The sequence below is a fragment of the Halyomorpha halys genome, unplaced genomic scaffold (assembly GCF_000696795.3).
Source record: "Halyomorpha halys isolate HHAL.00 unplaced genomic scaffold, Hhal_1.1 Scaffold260.1, whole genome shotgun sequence".
NCBI lineage: Eukaryota > Metazoa > Arthropoda > Insecta > Hemiptera > Pentatomidae > Halyomorpha > Halyomorpha halys.
The window spans coordinates 885,574-911,102 of NW_027112780.1; the positions used below are offsets into that span (position 1 = coordinate 885,574).

A 25,529-nucleotide genomic window follows, 5' to 3' on the forward strand; every position below is an offset into this window, starting at 1 on the left:
CAGATAAAAATCTCACTATATGAACCTTGTAATTATTCTTAGGGGACATATGTCCCAGAATAAAGTTATTTTTTCATTTCATTTCATTTGTGTTCTTCATTGACCGCACCCCCAACCATCTCCTCAAATATTTGGCTATATGTCCCTTTGCCGAACTTTTTCCAAAGCCACGTTCAAACCATTTCGCTCATATCTTGTCTTTACCTTACATCGATACATCAATGTAATCACCCACTTCGATTCAAGACAGAAAACATGTCAGAACTTTTCTTCAAATTATCTAAAAGCCTAAGTTGTTAATATGCACATATATTTTGTTCAATTATTTATTTTTAAATGTGATTATAGATTAAAATAAAAGGAATTATGTGTATATATGGAAGACAAAGTTATACATAAATTTCTTTCATCTAAGCTAATAAACTTGATCGAATATATGCATGCATGTATATATTTTATAATAAGAAAAATTCTCAGGGGACACACTTCGGTAACAGACTAATCTATTGAATTGTGGCTGTTTGTTGTAGGGAGATTTCACTGTATAATTTTTTTTGTCAATTTTAAATTGCTAGGTTGCTAGGTTCTAACCAGCATAAATCGGGTAATTTTGCGATTAAGATTATTTTTATTTTTAATAGTTTAATTGAAAGTTGAATTGGATTAAAGACAAATATTAAATTAACTTACAATGAACGTTGAGTTTCCACTTGTCCTCCAATGCAGAGTCCGGTATCCAGGGGTTCTCTGCCCGACACGTGAGGTACTTTCCATCGTCGTCAATCACCGGCACGAAGCTGAGGAAGCTCACGCTCTGATTTCCCTCTTCCTCCAACTAAACAAATATAATAACATATTAAAAATTAACATTTAATCTATAATCAAACATAATATATGATAATTTAAACCGGGTTGTTTATATGATCCTATTAATTAATTAAATGTTGAAAATAATCAAGACCACTGGTTCTGTAATGTAAAAGCTGTGCCTTGAAGATATCTATAAATTCTCGAATACAACTCATATATTTTTTATTTTATCAGTATTTCCTCTTTTGGCATATATTAAGCAACATTTTTATACAATATTTAGCTCAAATTATGAAAATGTGAAAAAAAAATTAATATGTTCATCTATTTTAATCATTTATTATTACTTCATAAAAACCTTTCATTCCTGATTCGTTTTAAAAATTAAAGAACTATGATTATTAAATAAATAAATAAAAAAAGTTAAAGATTAATTTTATGATATTATATTCCTCTGAAACCGTATTATTTTATGTATTTTTGTTGTGAAAAAAATTCATTTAAACAGCTTTTTTAGTTTTATTTATTTTTTTTTTTTTACAAATGTAAATGGAATTTACTTAAATAATAGATGTGGTCTTAAATTTTAAACTGCAGTAGATATGTATACGATACAAATTTAAAAAAAATAAAAATAAACCTATGTAGAAGTTGTAGAAGCTAAAAATAAACTGTTTCCAAGGATGTTCTTAATGCATTTTTTAAAACGGTAAATTAGATGACTAACGTATAAAGAAGGTGAAATTGTGAGGTATTATATTTAAAAAAATCTAATGATCAAATGCTTAACTATGTTGTCGAATAACAGAGTTTATATAATAATATATAAAATCTGAAAAGTAACATATAAATAATAAATAAATTAACGTTTAATAAACAGGAGAAAACATTAAAATAAGATTTATTGTTTCTATAAGTTGGGTGTTAGTCAATATGAACGTCATTAAGTTCATTTTAAATAAAAATATTATTCAATTTCAACTACTTTATAAAACCTCTGCTCGCAAAAAAAAAAAAAAAAAAAAAAAAATGAAAAAACCAACTAAAAAAATCTGGAAATTCCATGAGAAGAAGCCTTTCACAGGCTACTCCCTTTGCATTCCTAATTTTTAACTTGGAATATTTTACTTTGTCTTACTTTTCCACTGGATTAGATTACGCTAAAACTTTATTATATTACCAAGAAACTTAATGTACTTCGTGATGACGTATTCACAGCCTTCAGGAGCTGTTTCATGTTCCATGTAAACACCGAATGTCGAGAATGCTGGGTAATTAGATATCACAGCTCGTCCCAATTAATTATAGAAATACAGAAGTTAACATATAAACTAAATTTATAATAAACAGTTTATTACTGGTGATTTTACTGATCTAAGTAACAAGCTGGAATTTCATCTTTAGCTTTAAAATTTATAAAATGTTAATTATCCCAAAGAAATAATTTTTTTCTATTTCACAAACGATCTTTCCACTCTGGGAGTATATTGCGACAGATTTCGAGGTAGATTAATAACAAATAAATTAATTATTCAGCTTTAATAAAACTAGGTTATGTCATTATTAAAAAAATCTTTCTCTTTATTAAATTTATGATAGGATTAAAGAGATAGAAGATTAAGTCAAATGTACTTTATTTCGAAAAAAGTTGATGTATTTATAGAGAGAAATGTTTCATTGACAGTAAGCAATGTTGCCCAAATTCAGTGGGTTGCTATTATACCACACAGCATATTAACCTATCTTTAAAGACAATATAAAAAAAATATAAACGAAATACGTTGGCACAACATTTACAACACATTTTTTTAATAATTAAATTAAATTCTTTATTTTTGTATTTATTTCTTTTTCCTTTGTATTTTTTTTTATTATCACAATATTATTTATTGTCCCATTACAATCCATTCCGCCATATCTCATACTCCTCATTTCCGGTGATCTATCATTGAGGTTACTACATATGTTTCATTTTTAAATTATAGACTCATTCAAACTACATACTTTCAGTAAGCATACATAAAGGAAAGTAAAGAAATAATAATCAAACGCGAAAATAACTGAAAATGTAGAAAGAAATTAAAATAACAATATCCAATGATGTTAAGACCAAATCAATTGGTAAAAAACTAATAATGCTAAGTTTTTTCTATACAATAATGTTTCACATAAAAGTACCTAAACGGTCACTGAATGAAGTTTCTAATTTTTGTTCTATTTGATATCTGAATAATGGTTGTACAGTCCAGATACAAGCTATTACAAGTAAAATATGATATTACCACGAATCAGTTTAGTTACAATATTTAATAAATTTGTACCCGCAGCTATAAAATTTCTATTATTGCTATCAACGCACTCAATATTGAATCGGGCGATTGTAGTAGAAAACAATCTCAGATATTTGGTAGAATGGCTGAATTGTCCGTTTGATGTAACAGATGGAGAGGTCTTCAAGTAACCCGACCAGATTTCTTCATGTCCTTTTTAGTGGGGCCGTATAAATAAAAAACCGCATAGTACTACAATCCCATAGTTCAGCTTGTTCTGTTTATATATAAAACTTTATTGAAACATTCCGAGAGAAAGGAAAATAAATAATTCAATCAGAATACCCATCATCCTATCGCCCTATCTCTCTATTACCGACCATGGGCAAAATCATTGAAAAACCCATTTTGAAACGCCTATGCCCCATCCTGGATTCCAATCATATAATCCCTAATCACCAGTTTGGATTCTGAACATCCCACTCAACTATTCAGCAATGTCATCGTGTGGTGGACGTAGTCTCGTCTTCTTTGGAGCGCGGAATGTACTGCGCGGGAGTCTTTTTCGATGTAGAACAGGCTTTTGATCGAGTCTGGCGCACGGGGCTGCTTTACAAACTCCATTAATTCCTACCTCCTACATACTTTCTCCTCATTCGTTCCTTTCTCATTGATAGATTACTCCAAGTAAACCACAATGGTTCCTATTCATCCCTCAATTCCCAGTCCGTTGATGTTCCTCAAGGTACCATCCTCTACACCGTCTATAGAGCTGACAATCCAACCAATCCTATCATTATCCACATACGCCTATGACAAATGTGTGCTCGCAGTTAATAATAACCCATTAATTGTATCCCAAACTCTCCAATCCCATATCACAGTCCTCGAAGATTGGAGTCGTAATTGGAGGATTAAGATAAATTCCAACAAATCCCATCAAATCACCTTAACCCTTCGTCGTAAATCTACTGAATGCCCTACAATTTCATTTAATAATGTTACCCTTACCCCTGTCGAACAGATCCGCTACCTTTGACTACATTTGGACAAACGATTAAACTGGAATCCTCACACAAGAGTGAAAAGACAGGAAACTGCACGTCGATTTCGACTATTACAACACTTACTAGACAAACGATCTAAACTTCCAACACATTACAAAAGACAGATCTACATGACTGTAATAAGGCCAATCTGGACATATGGAGTTGAGCTTTGGAGCTCCACTAAACCTTCGAATTCCTCTCGTATCCAATCCTTACAATCCTACAAAATCCTTCGTAAAATCCTCAATGCTCCTTACTTTGTCACAAATAAAATCATACATAAAGACCTTAATGTTCCCTATGTAACCGATCTAGCCCGAACCAGATATCACTCCTTCCATTATAAATTTCCTAACCACTCAAACCCCCTAGTTTCTAACCTTGCATATTCTTCCATTCTTGACAATCCTCCAAGGCGCCTGAAAAGAAGATGGCCACGAGACCAGTTAATGTAAAATGTCATTAGAGTGCTACTAATGGTTAGCTGCTCTACACGCCTGTAACACTCCATTTTAACTAACATCATATTTACTAAATTTATTATATAATATCCAGTTGTAAATTTCAATAAAGATACTAAAAAATAAATTAATTAATTAAAAAAAATAATTCAATCACGTTCCGTCATGACTCACGTAATAATTTCAGGATAAGATCATGAATATTTGTTTGTGTTCTGGCACGACAGACCGTGAGAGTCCAAGGCCTCGCGCGATGTACTAATACATCCCGTGTCTAATGGCGAGGTTTTCGTAGGGTGGGTTCGTCACTCCAACATATATTTTTGAGAGTCAATGGGTGGCTAACGGGCCTCACATATGCCCGGGGGGGGAGGTTGCAAGTGAGTATTGTGAAATTATTTGCTTGATAAAATCCCGGATATAGCCGGGCTTGAACTCGGAACCTTAGGGTTGGTAGACAAGCGCGTTACCACTCTGCCACCGTCGCCCCCATCAATATGTTACTATTATATACTTTCACCTAGCGGTGTGCGGAATATACACTAAGGGGGAGCATAACAATCGAATTCCACTGAATTGAATTTGAGGTCTATTGACGAAGAGCAGCATTGCAAGTTAATTCCCTAATGATCTGTCTGTATGCCAATAACTCAAAAAAAAAAAAAGTCGTACGTAACTGAAATTACATATTTAAGGCCGGTTTAACCTTGGGATGGTACAGCAAGAAATGACACGGAGGTGAAAAGGAATGATCAGTGACACGAAATACCAACTAGTCACTCCCTGTGTTACACGATGGGATAGATGGGACGCCACACTCGGCGCTACTGGTTGTAGACTCGTCTGTGATTCATTGAAACCCGTTTGTCACCAGTCCCCTCGAGACTCGCATGTCTGATCGCCGAGTGATTTCAGTTTCTAGTTTCTCGAAGATGAGTGACCAACAGACCAACCAGATTCTGTTGGCGGGGCGAGGGGAGTTGAAAAATATCCTATTTTATGTAATTTTCTATGCTATTCGAAGAAGCATTTCTGAACATTGCTCTCAAGTAAAAACTTCTTATTGTTCTTCTCTATAGTGTTTGTTATAATACTAATACATGATGGTTTCATGATAGCCTGAGTCTTGCAAAGACATTTCGCTCTTTATCCATGACGACAGCGAATGAACTAGAGATTTTGATTTATGATGAGTAGTCTCGTGTGTGGAGTTGAGTCACCACTTTGTCTAACTGGTCAGTAACCCGAGTTACCAACTGGTTTATTAGTTCCTTTCCAGTAACTCCGTGCTCAGAGGGATGTAATATGATATTACCTTATACTATCGATTTTACGCATTTCAAAAACGACTACAACAATTTTTGTTAAACTTAGTATACAAATGTAGAATTAAATGATCTTTAATATCATATAGGTCTTATCTTCATTGGAATAGTCTCACAGGACTTAAATACCCAATTTTCAAGATGAATTCCTCCAAAGTAACTTTAGTTTAATTTTCTAGTACTAATAAACTATCTCTCACTGTCATTATTAATAAAAATGGAGATTTTTATCATAAACGATAATTAATATCCGTAATTTATTTAACGTTCGTTATTAATATCTACACCGGATGATTGATGATTGTTATTAGTAATTAATAATAACATAAAATAATCAATATGTTTATTAATTAATAATTAATATATTTATAGTTACTAATAATATATATTAATATTAATATTATATTATAATGTATATTTCAATGATTTTTGTTGCAATAGACAGTTTTTACTTTAACTTAGTTATACATAAGGGAATTAAGTGAAAGTTGTGTAGTTTTGTTTTCTGTTCCGGTCTAAGAAACATTTAAGATCTTTTGCCGCCTGAGCAAGCCTGCTACACTTTAGTATATTTTTGTATAATGTGTTTCTCTTTGCTTCATGCATCACTGTGCTTTGTTTATTCTTTCTGGTTTATGGTCCCACGTGGTTTCTTACGGACTAATGCGGCATTCATGGTTGGGTTGAGGTGCCCTCATGGACATTTCGACCCACGTCCCCCCATTCCCCATATTAAACCTTTTATATTCGTATTAATTACGCCGTGAAATGTATTTTCTTTAATAAACATTTAACTTTCCGATCATTAAAAAATTTACTTGAAAGACACTCTATATATCCACTTTATTAAAAAAAAAAAATTATGTAAATAACCATTTTCAGACCTGTTTGGACATATACAATTGAACTTTTGACTCCAAAGAAACGATCCAATTCCTCCCCTATCGAATTATTTTAATCCAATATATAGAGAATTCTTAAGACCTGTTTTGGCGGTGATAGTCTCCTATCATGAAAGTACGGTTATAACAGACATTGTGACAGCCCGTCCGCTACGTACGTAGAGAGTTCAACTTTCAAAGATGTAAAAGAAAAACAATTAGAATTTAGAAATTTAATTTCAATTGAAATCCTAATTTTAACTAAACTATTTAAAATTAAAAAAATATATAAGTAAAAATTTAAAGAAATTGTTTAATAAATGTTTTAAAAAAAAAAATATGAAATTTAGCTGATGAGGTTGTTAAAGCGCGTGGACATTAGGCATAGTTTAAACCACATAAACTGTCATTAAAGAAACGGGCTTTAATGCTTCTTATAATGCCACAAATAACATTATATATTATGACCTCATTATTTATTTATATTCCTTTGAAAATGTTTGTAAAATATTTTTTGTTTGTTTTACTTTTCTATTTATTTTGTTAAATAAAGAACAAAAAATAAAAATAAATAATAGAAAAATATTACGGTCTAATAATCATAAGGCATATTTTAATGGAGTTTATAATTGTTTTATTACTATACCCTTAGCCCAGAGTTTTATGGTTATAAAAACCGTACAATTTAAAGTAAAACACATAAAATAAAAAATCTTCAAATACAAAAGTGAAACAGCTAAAATATTAAAATATATAACAAAACTTTTTTTTTAATTGTAAAATAATAATCAGAAGAGAAATTCAAATCTTATAAACATTTAATTTAAAAAAAAAACAACAACAAACAAAACCAAAATAATACAAAGTTGAAATAAATAACACAAATAACAAACAATAATTGAATATATATAAAACAATTTTCAATATTATGAAAAAACATAAATAATACCACATAAAAGATATGAAAATAATCAAAAACACAAAAAAAGTTAATTATAATTAATTGTTAACATGCAATTATTTTATGTATTTTAGTGGATAAAAATATAAGATTAGAAACATATTAATACTAAAATATGAAAATAATAGAAACAAGCAATACTAATTGTTAGTAATTTTATTAAGTAATAAATTATTGTACTAAACTAATTGTCAACATGAACGAATTCAGCTTTTCAATGAAGCAGAGTTTCAAATGTATTTTTATAGTTATAAAATTATCATTACAACCTAAGTGATGAGGGGAAAATAATTTTCTCAACCAAATATTTAATCTTATCGCTGGTAAATGAACTGAAATTAGATTGAAACAAATTGTGATGTTTAAAAGGGTAGAAATTCAGTAAATAGTAAAACCTACATCTAAAAATAAATCTATGCCTATAATCTCGAATTTCATCCACAATTTACCATTTCATTTTTTTTTTTTTTTTTGCATATGCATTTCTTATAAAATATACAAAGTAATGATTGGATATATGCGTTGAAGTACACTGTAAATGCAGAGAGTCATCATCTATAGCCAATTTTAAATCATCTATGGAAGCTTCGACATAAACATTAGTTCATCAACACATCAGTAAACATTCTTTGTATTTTCTATTTCTTAATAGAAAAAATAATTTTATTTTTATTATCTAAAACATGTTAATTATAGAAAAAAAACATAATATCAAAACTTCTTTCTAAAAAAAAAAACACTAATAATAATAAGAAATTAGTCAATTTAAACTGAATTCCAGAACCAGGTGTGGACTTGGTATATTTGGTAGAATTGCAAAAATGAACAATATGACAGGAAAACGAAATCCTGTTTCAGAGCCCCTTTTCAGTTATTCCCCGAATGTAAGTTGATTACGTTTTTCCATTTAAAAAGTAGAGATAAAATAAAAATGGAAAAGTAAACAATCGAATTATTATTTTCACGTGCAATTTTTCGTATTTGCCTCGAAAACAATAGGTTTTTATGCACAGTGTTAAACCTTATCGAAGATGGTGCGATTCAATTAATGTGGGTCGCACGTAGCTCAGGTGGTTGAGGCGCTGGTCTTAGCAACCTCAAAACTGCGGGTGACGACAGGCCTGTGGGTAGACTTTTTGACCCAACTTACTACCCGGATAGTAGGAGCCATTTTCAAGAATTGAAATCATCATGCTACACTTAACATCTGGTCATCTTATAAAAATTATTTGATCAAAAAAATATCGTGTCCTTCAATATTTTCTTTCAATGGCATTTAGTTAAATTGAGTTGCTCGGTCAGACAGGTGCACTGGACTATTTCAGCTAAATAATGCAAATGCCTGAACTTAACTACAGTAGTAAATACAAAATTGATCCTTAAAGAGGAATGGATTCACTTCGGAGACGGTAAAAAAGAAACTTATCGAGTGGATGAGTCTATTCTTCCACTATTTTGCAAATATACATTGTGTTATTAATTATTAATTAAGTTGCCTTTGGTCACGTCCTCTTTCCCTAACATATAAGAGCGTAACCTAGGGCGTTTTTCTGTTTATCTTTTCGCCACGTACTACAGCTAATAACTATAGAACTAGCTATTCCTTCCACTTTAAGCAAATATCTTAGAAAGGAAATATCCGTTCTTGTAAGGACCTAAAGCGCATACATTTAGGACTTGCAATCCCCTGCAGGACAGTAAGCGAATACCTTTGGGAGTGGAATTTGCATCCAACGGGGATTTACGGTGCATACCCATGAAATTCGCCGACTTGTAGTTGACCCTGCGCCAGGTTCGATCCCCCAGTCAATAAAACTCCAGTCCAGTTGACCTATCCTCATTGCACACGTGTTGTCTGAGGCCTACTGATGGATGTGCAACTCACCTCTTAAATTTGTGCCTAGACTGACTGACTACAGTACCTCGACAGTAGTATAGTATAGTTTAACTATAGTTCTCAAGTGTAACTATCACAATCCGGCTCAGTAAATTCCATGTATTCCGAATAAACTGATAAATTTTGGGATTTTCACCGCAGTGAACATTATTTCGCCAACTTGTCGGATCTGGAAGTGATGGTGCCTAATATGTTCTTGAAATTTAAATATATATTTTTGGTAACATAGTAATTTTAAGTGCAAAAAAAAATTATTAATAAAATCCATATATTTTTTTAATATATTTTTTCTGCCTCTATTCTAATGATTGTGGAATACTGTAATGTTTCAGTAAGAAATGTGATCATACTGCACTCTGAGGCCATTAATCACCGCCCTTGGAGAGTAATGGACCTAACAAAAAGCCCTGAGGCACTCCACTTTCTAAAGATCGAGAGCCATTTTTATTTTATACGACGTCAGGGGCGCTTCTATCAGTTATACAACTTACACAACCAAGTCCGATTCACCTTCAGAGATAAATGATTTATTCTTGTTCAAGTGTCGAAGACAACGCTATAACGAAAACGGGAAATATAAATATTTGTTTGGAGATAGTACTGTACTGTACATACAAGATTATATTGCTGGAACTACGGTGTGGGACAAATGAAAATAAAGCGATATTCAATATTAGTTTTATTAAAAATAACTTTATTTATTTTCAAACTTTTCTCTCAAAGCCCAATAAGGATTTTTATTCCTTGTTTGTTGAAATATTTTATATTTGAATTAATAAACCCGCGAAGTGAAAATTTTATTATTTTTTCTATTTCGGAATAGGTTTTGCTCTTTAATTAATTTTTCAGATCGCACAAATTACAATAAAATTATAAACAAATTACATTAAGTGATCTGAAAATTGTACTTCTACCACATATATGGTATAATACGCATAATCTGTCTACCATTTTTTCAGAGCAGTATTTCAAAATGGAACTGAGGTAATATTTTTATTTCTCGATTTTATTCATTCAGTGCCAAAAAAAAATCTTTTAAAAAGGTATAAAAACCTCGTTGGTCGTTGCGAGATATGTATTTAAGTTAACGGAAGTAATTTTGAATGAAAATATCGGTCAAGATTATTTTTATTTTTTTTCTCATACCCGAGCAATTCATATATTTCAAGTTTTATATATTTCAACCCTAAATATATATATATATTTATATACACTGCTTGTTTAAAGTTCAAGATAACTCAATTTTTTTTTTTTTGGAAATTATAAATTTAACATTTTGGATTGAATAAAAAAAAAGCTTTTCGAATTAAGGAGACAAAAACACTTTATTATAAAAAATGTGCTGGCGAACTTCATTGGACTGACTAGTGAATCACAATTATTTATAATTTTTTTTTCCTATTTATTATTTATTATTTCTTCCATTACACATTTTCCCCAGCTTTTTATTGTTCTTTAACTATGTTTAATTTTTTTAATGTTTCAATTCTACAAAATTTTCTCTCTTTTCACTCATACAAATACATTTAAGTTAAAGTATAAACGAATATATATTATTATTATTAAATATAGTAAAAAATTATGCATATAAAAATTAAAATAGAAAAAGTAAAAATATCAAGTTAAAAGTTAAAAGTAATTAATAAATATATCAGGCTAAAAGATATTAAAAAATATATAAACTTAAACATATTACATCAAAAGTACGAAAAATTACTTCAAATAATACAATTTTAGAGTAAGATATTTACGTAATGTTCACAGACACAACTGGTGAAATCAAGTCAAACTAACTCCTGACTTTTATTTGTCCAAGTAACAAAATAAGTTATATAAAAAATATTTAAATTAAAACATAATTAATAACTGAAATTTTATAAAATTAAAATTATGATTTAATTTACAGTTGATCTAAACTCGGAATTTTTAATTTAAATTTCGGATTTAAAAGTCTTTCAAGTATCTTAGTTTATTTACTTAAGCATGAGCAGAGTATTAATTAGTTAAGGCATATGATACATACAAGTATGTAAAAGTAAGTTCCAAATCTTGCTATAAAATAAAAACAAAAACGGCAAGAGGCTGTTCATGCTTATAATAAGACGTAACGAAAAGTTCATTGTCTACATCATATTCTAATAAACTTCACCCAACTTGCAGACAATAGAATGTAGAACAATGAGGATATAAGATAAAAGGAAAGTATCGGGTAATAAAAAGCTAATTGGAATTTGAGACAAGACATCTTCAACTCTTCGTCCTCCTTCAATCCATTTCGAGGATATAAAAATCGAGTATTGTAAGACATTAAAAATAATTCTTTCATAAGAAATAAAACAATACCCCTAATGGTAGGAGAAGTCAATCTCACAAATGTTCTCCATTCAGTAGTGGTTGTAAACTGAGATAGTATAGTAGTTTAAAAACGGCGAGGCAACTCCAGGTAATTAATTTATAAAGATTCTATGGATGGTTTACTTCGCTGTAAAAGACAATTCCACTAACTTTACGAAAAATACATTTAAAATTCTCTTTACGACTAACTTGTAATCCTCACACAAGACTGGAAACTGCACGTCGATTCTGACAGGAGTATTATATTACAGCGCTCACTAAACAAATGGTCTGAACTTCCAATCCATTACAAAAGACTGATGTACATGACTATAATTAAGCCAATCTGGACATGTAGAGCTTGTAAAATCCTCAATGCTCCTTACTTTGTCACAAATAAAATCATACATAAAGACCTTAATGTTCCATATGTAACCGATCTAGCCTGAACCAGACACCAGGCTGGCTTCTTCTTCATAACCAAATAGTCCTCCTATGCGTCTGAAAAGAAGATGGCCTCGTGATCTTCTCCTCTAGCAATGTTATTGGAGTTCTATAAATGGGTAGATTCTCCATGTTTGTATCATGTCACTATGTCTCCGGCAGCAAATTTACTTGTCGTATATATTCTTATACAGTTGTAAATAACAATAAATAAATTATAAAAAAAACATTAATAGATCCTTAAAATGTTTGATCCAGGGTGGCACAAAATATATTTTATTCATATTGTTTGAATACTTTTGAATTTTAGGGCAGTCAGTTCACTAATGAGAAAACTGAAAAACCACAAAGATAAAAAAAGAATAAGGAAAAGACCAACAGGTAATGAAAAGTTCAAAGAAAGAGATGCAACATAAGTTTGGATTCCATTGGGACCCAACGTGAATTAATCTAAATATGATTTTGGGTTGTTTCGCTTAAATTACATTTTTTATGGATTTCAAGGAATCAGATGAAACGTTAACAATGAGGCTTAAAGCAGTTTTATAAACTGTATAATCTGGTTACCTGACGAACTTAAAAATATTCTAAAATAGCGAGAAAGCATTGAGAAAAATTTGATGATTAAAAATCTCTATGTGAGGTATCCGATGTTAGCAAGTCCGCGTAAGTCTAAATGTCACCGCATAGAAAATGAGGAATATTATTTGGTGCCCATTGGGGTCCTAACAAAACAGCTAAAAAAAATTCAAATTGTACTAACCTCAAAATCTCATAGTTCAATAAATTCAGATTTATTTAACAATCAGACACGATATCAGAGTAGTGTCATAAAAGGAGGAAATAATGAATAAAACAAGTACACTTATTTGTTTAAAGTCATTGAAGACTATGTAAATAATATAGGTGTAAATGATCATAAAAATTGAGTTCTCTCTTACAAAACGTATTTTCACGTACGATAAGTCATATTTTCACCATAACTTTAACACACTGAATCTTAATACATTTCTTTAAAAATGTTTCTATCGATGTCAGACATTTAAAACAGTTTTGTTTGCTTAAATTGGTAATTCTTTCAAGTGACTAAAACCGATTTTATGAACAATTTAAGAATTTCGTCTAACCTTTTAAATAGGACCTACAAAGAATAGACGAAAAAGTTAATAAACTGAGTTTACTGAATAACCTCATTGTCCCAGATACGAATATTATTAAAATAATATATAGTGAAGAAACAATTGATGATTTCAGTCCAAACGGTATGTAATTTTAGTGGTTTAGATTTTAATAATGTGAAATTTCATTATCAATATTATGTCTTTCAGACTTTAGTTCCGTTAGAATTGACCACGCTTTGTGGCGGGTGGTAGTGAGGTGAAACCAGGTAATTGGGGACGAGACCCCGGTGCTGACCCAGCTTCCTAACCTACTGTCAGTGGTCGGGAATCATGGCTCTCATCCATCATTTTCCCTCACCCTTCGTCACCGACCATTATTAACATCACAATAGTACCACCCCTATTGAAACCTCTCCACCGCTAGAAGTTGCGAAATTTGTAACCCGCAATGCACCCCAACAACAAAATCTGAATAAAAAAAAATTCCTATAGATTTCATCCTACATACATAAGTCTTGGTATAGTTTGTTTTGAAATTCCACTAATCACTAAATAATAAAAAATGTAAGCTCATAGTTGAAAAATTCTTTTCAGTCAACCTTGTTATGGCCTATATATTTTTCGAAATATTAAAATATTTATAAATACATTTTTATGTTAAAACTAAAAAAGGTTAAAACATCATCTGTTTGAAAAAACACACGATGTAATAAATGAGCCAAAATACATGATGGCTTACCAAACAGAAGAAGTAGGAGCCGTAAATGAGGTGAGATTGTGCCATATGTGATGAGGATAAGACGAGACGGATTATAGTAAATAAATGGTCGCTGTTTCTTGTTATAAAAGTAATTAGTTTCCCTGTTTTTATGTTGCTCTGGCATATTTTTACAAATCAATGAGTGGTATTATACTCTTGTAATTGCATCTATAAGACTCTCTACAAGTCACAGTATTGTAACTTATGCAATGTGTTGCTTCTCTTGATATTAACAAGTAATTATACTCGTAATCTATTTGATTAAAAGATAGTTGACCTTGGATAATATATGAGAAGATGGTTGGTGGGGGAGGGGGGTGTGGTCAGAATATAACACAAATAAGTTGAAATAACTTATTTCTAGCCTTCATCAGGGCTGCTAGCAGGTAATGGGACAGCCAAGTCATATATTTGCATTCACCTACTACATAAAGTATTTATTATCAGCGGATTGCCATTACTGTACCTGTTATCACATCATCACCATGGAAAGTTCATTTCATGGCGTGAAATTGTGCCACTATTTTTATTTCTGTTAATTTGCGTGTCATTTGGGGCCCTACGTAAAAATATATACATAAACTAAAAAAAAAAAAAACTTTTACGTTTGACAATGAATGCTAATTTTTGAGAAATAGTAATTTTAAATTTAATAAAATTAATTGTGAATGATCTTGCTTCAAAACAAGAAGTGCTAGAATATGCCGAAACAGAACTTATCACAACTATAAAGGAGCAAAAAGGGTGGCACAATCTCGCCCAATCAAGTGGGGTGATTGTGTCAAGAATAAAAATTTACTGTCATAAACCCAAAACCCTTAAACATTGTTCTGCTCTGAAATTGAAAAACATTGAAATATAGTTGTTTTTTTTAAGTAGTTTTTAAATCTTCGTGATTTGATACAAAACATCTAACAGTAATCAATTTCATAACATACCTTTTAAAGATGGTGGATAAAAATATATCTTTTAAAGATTAATTAATAAAATTACATTACATTTATTAATGTTTATGTTCCCGAAAATTGACATTTCACGTGACAGAGCCAAATATATACCCGGCTGAGATTGTTTTAACAATGAAGCAAGTTACCCTATTTAATTAACAAATCATTAATGGCGCCTTTGCCGCCCTAATCTTGCCCTTTGTAGGGCGTAAGCAAATGCACGTTTGGAGGGCTCACACGACCCCCACTTCCGCCCCCAGGCCTCTCAATTAAGTCCTTAATAGGAGTAATCATGGGACTATTCATGTTTTCAGTCCTAGTTTTACCCTTAGTTGAAGGCTCAAGTAAAACTTCATAACAATTATATCAATCATGAACGCAATATTAGTATGAAGTTGTATGATACATAATTGAATATTCATTTTTCTGTGAAATTCGATATACATTTTTTTTTTTAATAGAATATAACGTCATAGTGATTTAACAACATAACTTAGTGATGTATTTACGGAACATAATCCAGACTTTTTTTTTTTTAAGGATCATTAATAAAAAAATAAATAAAGTGTAAATATGTTCGATTATGTTTCAAAAATTATAATGAAAAAATGAATTAAAAAGAAAACCAGTTTTGAATTTTTAAAGGTTGAAAAGGAGTTGCACAAAATTTATAACTTTTTTTTTTCATAAATTAAACAAAAGCGTTAATGACTTATAGTATACGAGACTTTGGTGAAAAAGTGTTTAGTGAATAGTTTGAAAAAGACATATAAGCGAAAATATTACTAATATAAAAATTGTTTAAATAAACATTTTCTAAAACGTTTTTGTTAATGTTTAGACCGTAAACCAAGCCCTGGTTCTAGTTTCTTCTCAATCAATTTAAATTAATTTTTCAAATAAATTTAGTATTTCCTGTTCAACTTTGGCCCAATACTTGCCGCGATTTGCGGGAGGGGACCAGAAACAAAAATTCCTCTATAAAAGCAGGGAGGATTGTTATAAAATTAGATACTCTACTAGAAATAGAAGTCAAAGTTCTACGTTGCTGCACATTTTATTCCGTTATGTAATATGTTTTAAACTTATTATCTATCCGATTTACGATCTATGGAGGGATATGTATAAATTTCATATGGTACGTTGATTTCATAGCTTTTTTTGGGCTAAATTAGGAGATTATGATTTTTGTAGCAAAAAATTGCATATTTTGCACTTTTTAGCCTAAATAATGTTGTTTCAATTTTAATAGCATAAAATTAAAAGCTTGAACCAAATTGGCCATATAATACACAGGTAAGTATTTATGTCAAAACTTATTAATTTTTTTTCTCATATTACATTTATAGTCAAGTAAAAAAAAATCTGATGTAAGGCGAAACATTTTTAAGATATGAAACGATGAATTCAACAAAAAAAAGAACATGATGCAGTGTTTTTTTTATAATTACGTTTTATTATTTAGCATTTAGCAAGTTTACTTTGATTCAATACAAGGTTAGATAAAAATTTCATGTTATGTAATAACATAATATTATAAGTTAAAGAATGTTTTCGATTTTCAGGATTGGGTTGTTTTATAAACAATTTTAGACATTTTGAGTTTTGACTGCACAGAAATTTATTCTGTAATCAGCCATGTCACTACAAATAGTTCTTGTCAGCGTTTCTATGTGTGTGTGTGTGAGTGTATAACACACAAACATTGATAAACCATATACACTTATATATATACATACATAAAATATAGAGATATACATATGGAAATGTAGTTCCCTTGGAGACAGCTCTAACCCCACCCGTAGTGTAGCGTCTCAACTACCCCGCTCGCAATTTACTGTCATACCTTGTGCTCAATGGCCGTTTCTTTAATATTTGTCCTCCTCGTATCTTCTATTTTGGGGACTGCAGCTCCCCTATCTTTAATACTATGTATTTTCGCACAAAAGAAACAACGTAATGTGATATGTAAATATCCCACTTGCTCGAATATAAGTCCGACATATATTTTGAGAATAATTTTCATGGAATGATTGTGAGAGTGAAACATTAATTTATTAATGAGAAATAAATTTAAAAATTTAATATTCATAGCTCAAAAAAGAAACAGATGTACTTAAATTAGGTACTACATACAGAAAATAGTAGCATTATATATGAAATATCTGGTGCTGTGCGGGTATCACATCATACACTTACTAACCAACTCACGTCCCCAAGTTTTGTGCAGAATGTTGGGCTCGTGACAAAAAGTGAATTATGAAAAAGAAAAAATTTATTTTTCTATTGTTAAAAAAATCTTATTTTAGGGTTTCTCAGGATGGGAAATACGAATACAAATTTTGTTCTTCCCAAGAATACAACATTTTAACAAAAGATAAAGAAGCAACTATACGATCGGGAAAGATCGTTCTGTAATACCCCAAACTATATACCCGCTCTAAATTTGTAATTTCAGTTTCGTATGATTTTTTTTTTATTCTAAGTTTTACTTTAGCCTCCTTACATATTGCTAAACACGTGCGGGATAGTCGTTTTGTCTTATTTTTTCAGAATTCTTCATGTGGTAGTAACCCAATATTGAAAATGTAGGTTATTAGTAGTAGTTTAAATCATTTAGTTTAAAAGTTATTATACTTGATGAATGAGTTAAATGGTTATAATTAGACATAAACTCACAGTTTTTGCTATTCTCTTAATCTGCCTGCTCCCTTTCCACCAGGTGATCACAGCCACTGGTCGTGATCCTGTCGCTTTGCACTTTATCTCGTACCTCTTGTCAGCTGATATGTGCCTCTCTTTCTTCAAGATTTCAACAGAGATGGGTTTTACTGAAAAAAAAAAAGGTTTTTTAGTGAGGGAATTATATGCAATTAATCTAATTTCAGTTTCTAGTTGACAAATGAATGTGGAGGGAACAACGAAAAAGTAATAAGACTATTTTAATGCATTTTTGACCCACTTAAATGATTTAAAAAAGTCTGCAACTTATAAATCAGCTTCCTTAAAGCGTATATAAAAGAAAATTAGCTATTTTATATTTGTGTTCGATCTAATTATTTTAAAAATGAAGCAAAGTTTATGACTGCGTAGGGAGACTGCATTATTTTAAAAAAATAATTATAGACATTTGAAATCAATTGTGGATGAAACTTAAAGGTGCCTCTACACGTTTACCAAACTATGGCAAACTCGCACATATAGTTACACGCGCAAGCGTGTGAATAAGTTATTTGAATTAGCTGGTACAAGTACAAGGCCGAATCTGTGGCCGACCTCTGGAGTGCCGGTTTTTGGGCACAAATCAAAGGGCTCTTGTGTATCAATACACCTTTGTGTTAGCCTTATTTTAGAACTGCCAACAAATAAATATTTGTGCTCCTTGTGTTTTAGTTAATTATAGAATTTCCCCAGCCTTCGGATTCAATAATTAACTCTAGTTTAAGAACGTATATTCTAAAATTCTATTGATTCGGTGTAAATTATTTGTTTAAAATCTTATCAATTAACATTAACAGTTTATTTTTTTATTTTATACGACACCAAATATTAGTTTGTAAAGATATTATATGGTCAGGTAATTCAATTAACAAGTTGTGATAAAAATTCTAGAACGAAGTTTGATCTTAAAGGTTATGTAGAATTTATAGATTGAGAACTGATTCTATGGATTTTTATGGTATTCCACCTACTTTATACAGATATTTAAGTTTTCTTTCATTTCAGCTTTCTTTATTTCGTTCCTTTTTATATGTAAAAAAGAGGAAATCTAATTTAATATCCAACAAAAACATAAGAGCACCCAAGCGTGTGTATACCAATATTTTTTTATTACTTTGTTTTCCAAGCACTTGCACAAGACTTGGATTTGTGGCAAGTAGATACGTGAAGACTCAACATAGGGCTGTCAAAATTGAAGAAACGAACCACTAAGAATAAAAATGTGAAATAATAAGGTTGAGTTGAGTTGATTAAGTATATTAACTACAATACAATGAATAGGCACCACTAACTAAATTCCAAATATTTGATTTCTTCTAAAACCGTTTAAGACACAATCCTTCTATGCAAGTCCAGTTAGTACACATCCTTATTCCTTTCTAATAAAGGAAAAAAAGTTTAGTATATTTTAAATTGCCATTGATATAGTTATAGTTGATATTGGTTGATGATAATGTAACTTTTGGTCACATTAATTTTTTAAAAAGTTCATTGTTAAAGTTTTGCTTGGTAGTTTTGGTTAAGAAATAACTTCAGAAAGTTATAATTTTTTTTTTCTGAAAAAATATTTGTGTTGAACATTGAGCCTTAAAAGTTTCCCATTACTTGAAAATAACATTACATAAGCCACACTGCCGATTACATCAACCTACTGTTTTACTTTATGGATACTTACGGTTCAAATCGAGTGTGACATATTTGGTAGAAGGTGGTACAAGGTTTGTGTTGGAAGCTTGGCAGACAAGGCGAGCGCTGAGGTGTTCTCTGCTCACTCGGGGGAAGGAGAGGTGGTTCACCGTCAATCCGTCTGGTCTCTGCTCGTAGGAGTCGTCGATCATGGCGTTCTCCAGGTACCACGTGACTCTAGGCCTAGGTCGTCCTGAAAACAACAAAAAATTTTAGTAATTTTAGTTTATTAATTTATTCAGAAAATTATAAAAAATGTGGTCCGACCAGATGGCAGCAACTAGCGGTCGGCGCCAAAAAAAAAATGATAAACATAAAATTGAATACAGTCATTTATTTGTATTTTAGTTGTTTATACAAATTATCACACTATTTTTGCCATAAAATCGTTAAATTATTGTGACTGTTCACTTTAAAAAAAAAATAAACACTTTTGTTTCTATATTTGAATAAATCAATTATGTACAAGTAGATTTATAATGGAGACTATCCATAATCAAAATGATTCCCAAACCTCGAAAGCCGCCAGAACACCCATCCTCCTACCGTCATATCTCTCTGTTACCTACCATGGGCAAAATCCTTGAGAAAACCATCACCAGTTTTGGTTCCGAACATCCCACTCCACTATCCAGCAATGTCGTCGTGTAGTTGAAGTTATCTCGTCTTTATTGTAGCGCTGAATGTATTGCTCGGGAGTTTTTCTTGATGTAGAACAGGCTTTTGATCGAGTCTGGCACCCAGGACTGCTATACAAGATCTGTAAATTCCTACCCCCTACATACTTCTTCATTATCCGTTCTTATCTCCCCGACAGATTATTTCAAATAAATCACTACAGCGCTCATTACTCCCTATTTCATCAGTCTGCTGGTGTAACTCAGGGTAGTATCCTTGGTCCTATCCTATCCTTTAAACAGTTTTTACAGCTGACATCCCAACCCATCCTAACACTATCCTTACTACGTATGCCGATGACACTTGTCAATTATCATCAGTCTTCCATTGTATCCCAAACCCTCCAATCCTACATCACCACCCTTGAAGAACAGTTCCAAGACTGGAGGATTAAAACAGATTCCAATAAATCCCACCAAATCGCATTTACCCTTCGTCGTAAGCCCATGACCTCTAGCCCCAAAGTATCCTTTAATAATACCCCACGTATTCCTATCGAACAGACCCGTTACTTAGGACTACATCTGGACAAGTGACTGAAATGGAATTCTCATACAAGACTAAAAATACAAGAAACTGCTCATAGATTCCGACTATTGCAACATTTACTAGATAAACGGTCTAAATTGCCAATTCATTACAAAAGACTGATCTACATGACTATTATAAGGCCTATCTGGACAAAGCTGGAAGTTGAGCTTTGGGGCTCCACTAAACCATCGAATTCTTCCCGAATCCAATCCTTACAGTCCAAAATCCTTCGTAAAATCATTAATGCACCTTACTTTGTCACGAATAAAGACCTTAATGTTCCCTATGCAACCGATCTAGCCGGAACCAGATATCACTCCTTCCATTATAAACTCCCTAACCACTCAAACCCACTTGTTTCTAACCTGGCTTCTCCTTCATTACCTAATAATCCTCCTAGGCGTCTGACTAGAAGACAGCCTCGAAATCTTCTCCTCTAGAAATATTATTGGAGTTGTATCAATGAGTAGATTCTCCACATGTTCGTATCATGTCACTACATCACCTAAAGCAAATTTACTTGTTGTATATATTTTTATACAGTTGTAAATAACAATAAATAAATTATAAAAAACAATATTTATAGATCCTTAAAATGTTTGATCCAGGATGGCAAAAATCATGATTAATTTCATTTGTCTTTTAAATTACAATAGTTTTTATTGTGATATAAACTACCGTTTAATGAAATTCTCTCACATTAAAATCGAATATTTGAGAAAATCAACAAATACAACTTATGAGGTTTATAAAATATCTGAAAACCATATTTCGATCGCCAAACAAAAATTTAATGACTTACTTTATATTTTTATTTCAGTAGTATTGCTCTTCTCAATTTTATTTTTGGGCTCAACTCAAAATTGTTAAAAATGTTACTGACGCAACTCTTACATCAATCCCCTCATTTCTTGAATCGCAAACGAAAAATGCTCACACGTGTCCGATACATTCATAAAACAATAAGATTAGAAATAAGAGGCTATAGAGGAGTTGAATGTATTCTGGATAGGAATGGACAAGGGACTGCAAAAAGATGTAAATTTGGCTCGTTCGCTGTTATTGGACATTAAAAACACAAAATGCATACAGTAGAGAGATATATGAGAAACACCCAGCAAAGATTCGAGAAAAGCAATTGAAGATTTACACGGTTAAATTGTAAATTGTGATCCTTCTGGAGGCAAAGACCATTTGAGACAAAAATATCGAAGAAATATGTCCATCGTGAGTTGGGTTAATAAATGGAAGGAGGGGAAGCCTCAAATTATTGTGGGGACCAAAGAGCCCCTGATCAAAGTCTCAGAGATCATTGCATTCCTTCTGTCACCGGGGAATGACACCATTTTATTTAATTGGCAATTTGTTTCCATACCCTCGCCTCTTTGATTACTCAACTCTGAAAAGTTGTTGGGAGTTGCCCGCTTGAATTTAATGTATTCTTCCATCTTTGCTACCTTTTGAAAGGATTCCTTGCGTTTTGTACTTTGAGCCCCCGTCGCAAAAGAATAAATCAACCCAGAAAACTTATTAATAATGTACTTCATTCGATAAAGAACACATTTGATGGTAGAGCTATTGTACTGCAGGACCGAAAATTGGCAGCGTGTTAAATTAAATAATGCCGACTTAGAGTTGGTACCATTGAATTCTAAACACTTAACAAAAAGAGAATGAACACTAACAAATAAGTATTTTAAAATTAAAATGGTAATGAGGAAAAATGGTGTGGAAAAAATTATCCCCTAAAAATAACATAAAATAATAATAATTAAATCAAAACACTAATGTTTGAAAATTGGACGTCAAAGACCAGAATAAGCAAAATTTCGATGGTATAGCGCCGATAAACAATTATCGAAGTTTCTAAAACAAGGAAATCTGTTTACCTTATTTACATGTGCTATTTAGATAAAATTAAATGAATACAGCCTTGCACAATAAAATAAAAATTCCAATTAGTTCCATATATAAAAAAAAAAAAACTAAGCCAAATAAAAAAAATGTAATATTGGTTTAAAATATTAAATCTTGCCTATTGTCAGTAAATAAGGATCCTTGCATTGTATCCCAAACCCTCCAATTCCACATCACCACCCTTGGTGCCAAAACTGGAGGATTAAAATGATTTCCAATAAATCCCACCAAATCACATTTACCCTTGGTCGTAAACCTTCGTCTTGCACCAGAGTATCTTTTAATAATACCCCACTTATTCTTCTTGAACAGATCCGTTACTTAGGACTATATGTTGAGAAAAGACTGACATGGAATCCTCATACAAGACTGAAAAGACAGGAAACTACTCGTCGATTCCGACTATTACAACATTTACTAGACATACGGTCTAAACTTCCAGTCCATAACAAAATAATGATCTACATGACTATTATAAGGCCTATCTGGACATACGGAGTTGAGCTATGGGGCTCCACTACACCATCAAATTCCTCCCAAATCCAATCCTTACTTTGTCACAAATCAAGTCATCCATCATGACCTCAATGTCCCACATGTTGCCGATTTGACGAGAACCAGATACCAATCCTTCCATGATAAACTTGGCAACCACCCAAACCAACTTGTTTCTAACCATTCATTACCTAATAATCCTCCCAGGCGTTTGAAAAGAAGATGGCCTCGAGATCTTCTCCTCCAGGAATATTTTTGGAGTTCTATCAATGGGTAGATTCTCCACATGATTGTATCATGTCATCATATCATTTACAGCAAATTTACTTGATGTATATATATGTATACAGTTGTAAATAACAATAAATAAATTATTAATATATATTAAATCTTATTTGAACTGTTGATAGATGAATAGTTGAACACAGAAAAGATTTTTAAAAAATAACTTTTTTTTCATTATGACATGTTACAAAGTATCATTCCTCTCACAAACGGAGTCCAACCCCAAGTTACATCTTCGGTTTCTGACTTTAAGAGCAACTTCAAGAAAGCAAAGGCTAGTATGTAGGGTCCTCTGGGCATGGGATAGTGTTGTGTGTGGAATATGAGTGTAGATTGCTGGTAAATAAAGTGAAACTGTAAACGGAAGATGTTGTTGATCCGCAAATATTTATGTTGTTTATATATGATTTCCGTGAGAAAGGTCCTTTTTTTGGCATCTGTTATTGTTACATAAGTTATAGTAACATAACTGTTGTACTGTGAGAAATCTTGTAGATATTCAGTCTTATCAAAGATCGATTATGGCATAGGGAGTAGAGGCATCGCCTTAGCAACCTCAAGTCAGCAGTGACGCCTTTTTGAGTTTTGACTACCAATCTGGTTAGGATAGGTTGGTTACCTCTACATATCTACCCGTATATCAGATAGGGATAGCCAGGAAGGAGGTAAAAGGATGTAAAAAAAAAAGAAAAGAGATTGGGAGACTTATCTGATTGTTGGATATGCGCATGTCGACAGCTTCTATTCTTCTTCCTACTGTGATTGATTTGCTTTTTGTTATTTTATCTATTGTTTTATAGTTATTGTATAATATAATACAGAGTTGATGTTTTACTCTATGGAAGAGGTTGGTATATTTTTATTTACGAAAAACTCCTCGCACCACCAGATTGCACCACGTATTTGGCATAGTCAGCCTGACTTGATTCTTTAATGAGAATAGGGTCCTTATTATTAATGTTAATAACTATGGTGTAGTTCATGAGTTTTAGTAATTTCTAATTCTCTAGATATTAGACCGATGGAAGATTTACCATACTTCTGTTTAGTATAATTTTTTATAAATCCTTAATAGTTGTACTTGGCTATGTCATAATGAGCAGAAAACGTATTGAGCAAGAGGATGTGAATGCACTCTGTTGTCATGGAATCCTTATCGAAATAAACGTTTTCGACAACTCTCGACCAGTGAAAATGCTCTGTGTTTGGCATATTTCTGTTGGACTGAGAACTGAAAAAGAGGGGCCAGCTGAATGATGTTTGATAAATGAATCAGGGCTGGGGCTAAATGAGCTGAGAATGACAACCGGATTGATTTATCAATCAACCTTTTGCAATTTTATCCACAACCGCCTATGCTAAACAGTTGCCAGCCCTTTGTTAGTAGGCTTATTTTTTCATTTCTTTAGAATCAAAACAAAAAAGTAATCTCCTTTAAACTATAAAGTTGTAGAGTTTCGATAAAAAAATGAAAAGAGAGAAGTTTTCTAACAGTGCTTTTTGTTCCAAACAAACAAAAAGGTAACAATAAAACACAATATGATAGCAATATTCAAAGGATCCTTCAGACTACCTTTGTATTCATCTTTTCATCATGACGATTCAATACATTTTAATGTATTAAATCACTTAATTATTTGGAACATTAAAACGTCTACTTATTATGAACGCTTACATCATTACATCTGCCAAATATTAAATTATATGATTGTGATTGTATAATATGCGGACCTGGGTGACCGGGGCACGGCAGTGTGCTACTAACACATAATAGTAAAAAACTGGAAGATTATTGATTGACCGTGTGTATAGATGAATGGAATATGGTCCGGGTCTGGTAAAAAAAAACTCAAATAGTAGATAATTATACTATTTTATTGAGCCAACGTTTCGCCCCACGTTGCAGGGCTTCGTCAGGGCTAAAAAAGATACAAACACTATAGTTACAAAAATAAA

At 31.8% G+C, this 25,529-nt stretch overlaps 1 protein-coding gene across 2 annotated transcripts in view; it reads right to left on the minus strand.

The window, feature by feature from the left end:
• Positions 1-25,529, minus strand: part of LOC106680401 (nephrin) — a 233,905-nt gene that overhangs the window by 78,192 nt on the left and 130,184 nt on the right. For both annotated transcript variants that reach the window (XM_067050553.1, XM_014420097.3), the window contains exons 4-6: positions 19,657-19,860; positions 17,940-18,091; positions 691-835 (exon numbers count right to left, since the gene is read on the minus strand). In XM_067050553.1, coding sequence (XP_066906654.1) covers positions 691-835; positions 17,940-18,091; positions 19,657-19,860 — 501 coding nt within the window. The remainder of the gene's footprint in view (positions 1-690; positions 836-17,939; positions 18,092-19,656; positions 19,861-25,529) is intronic.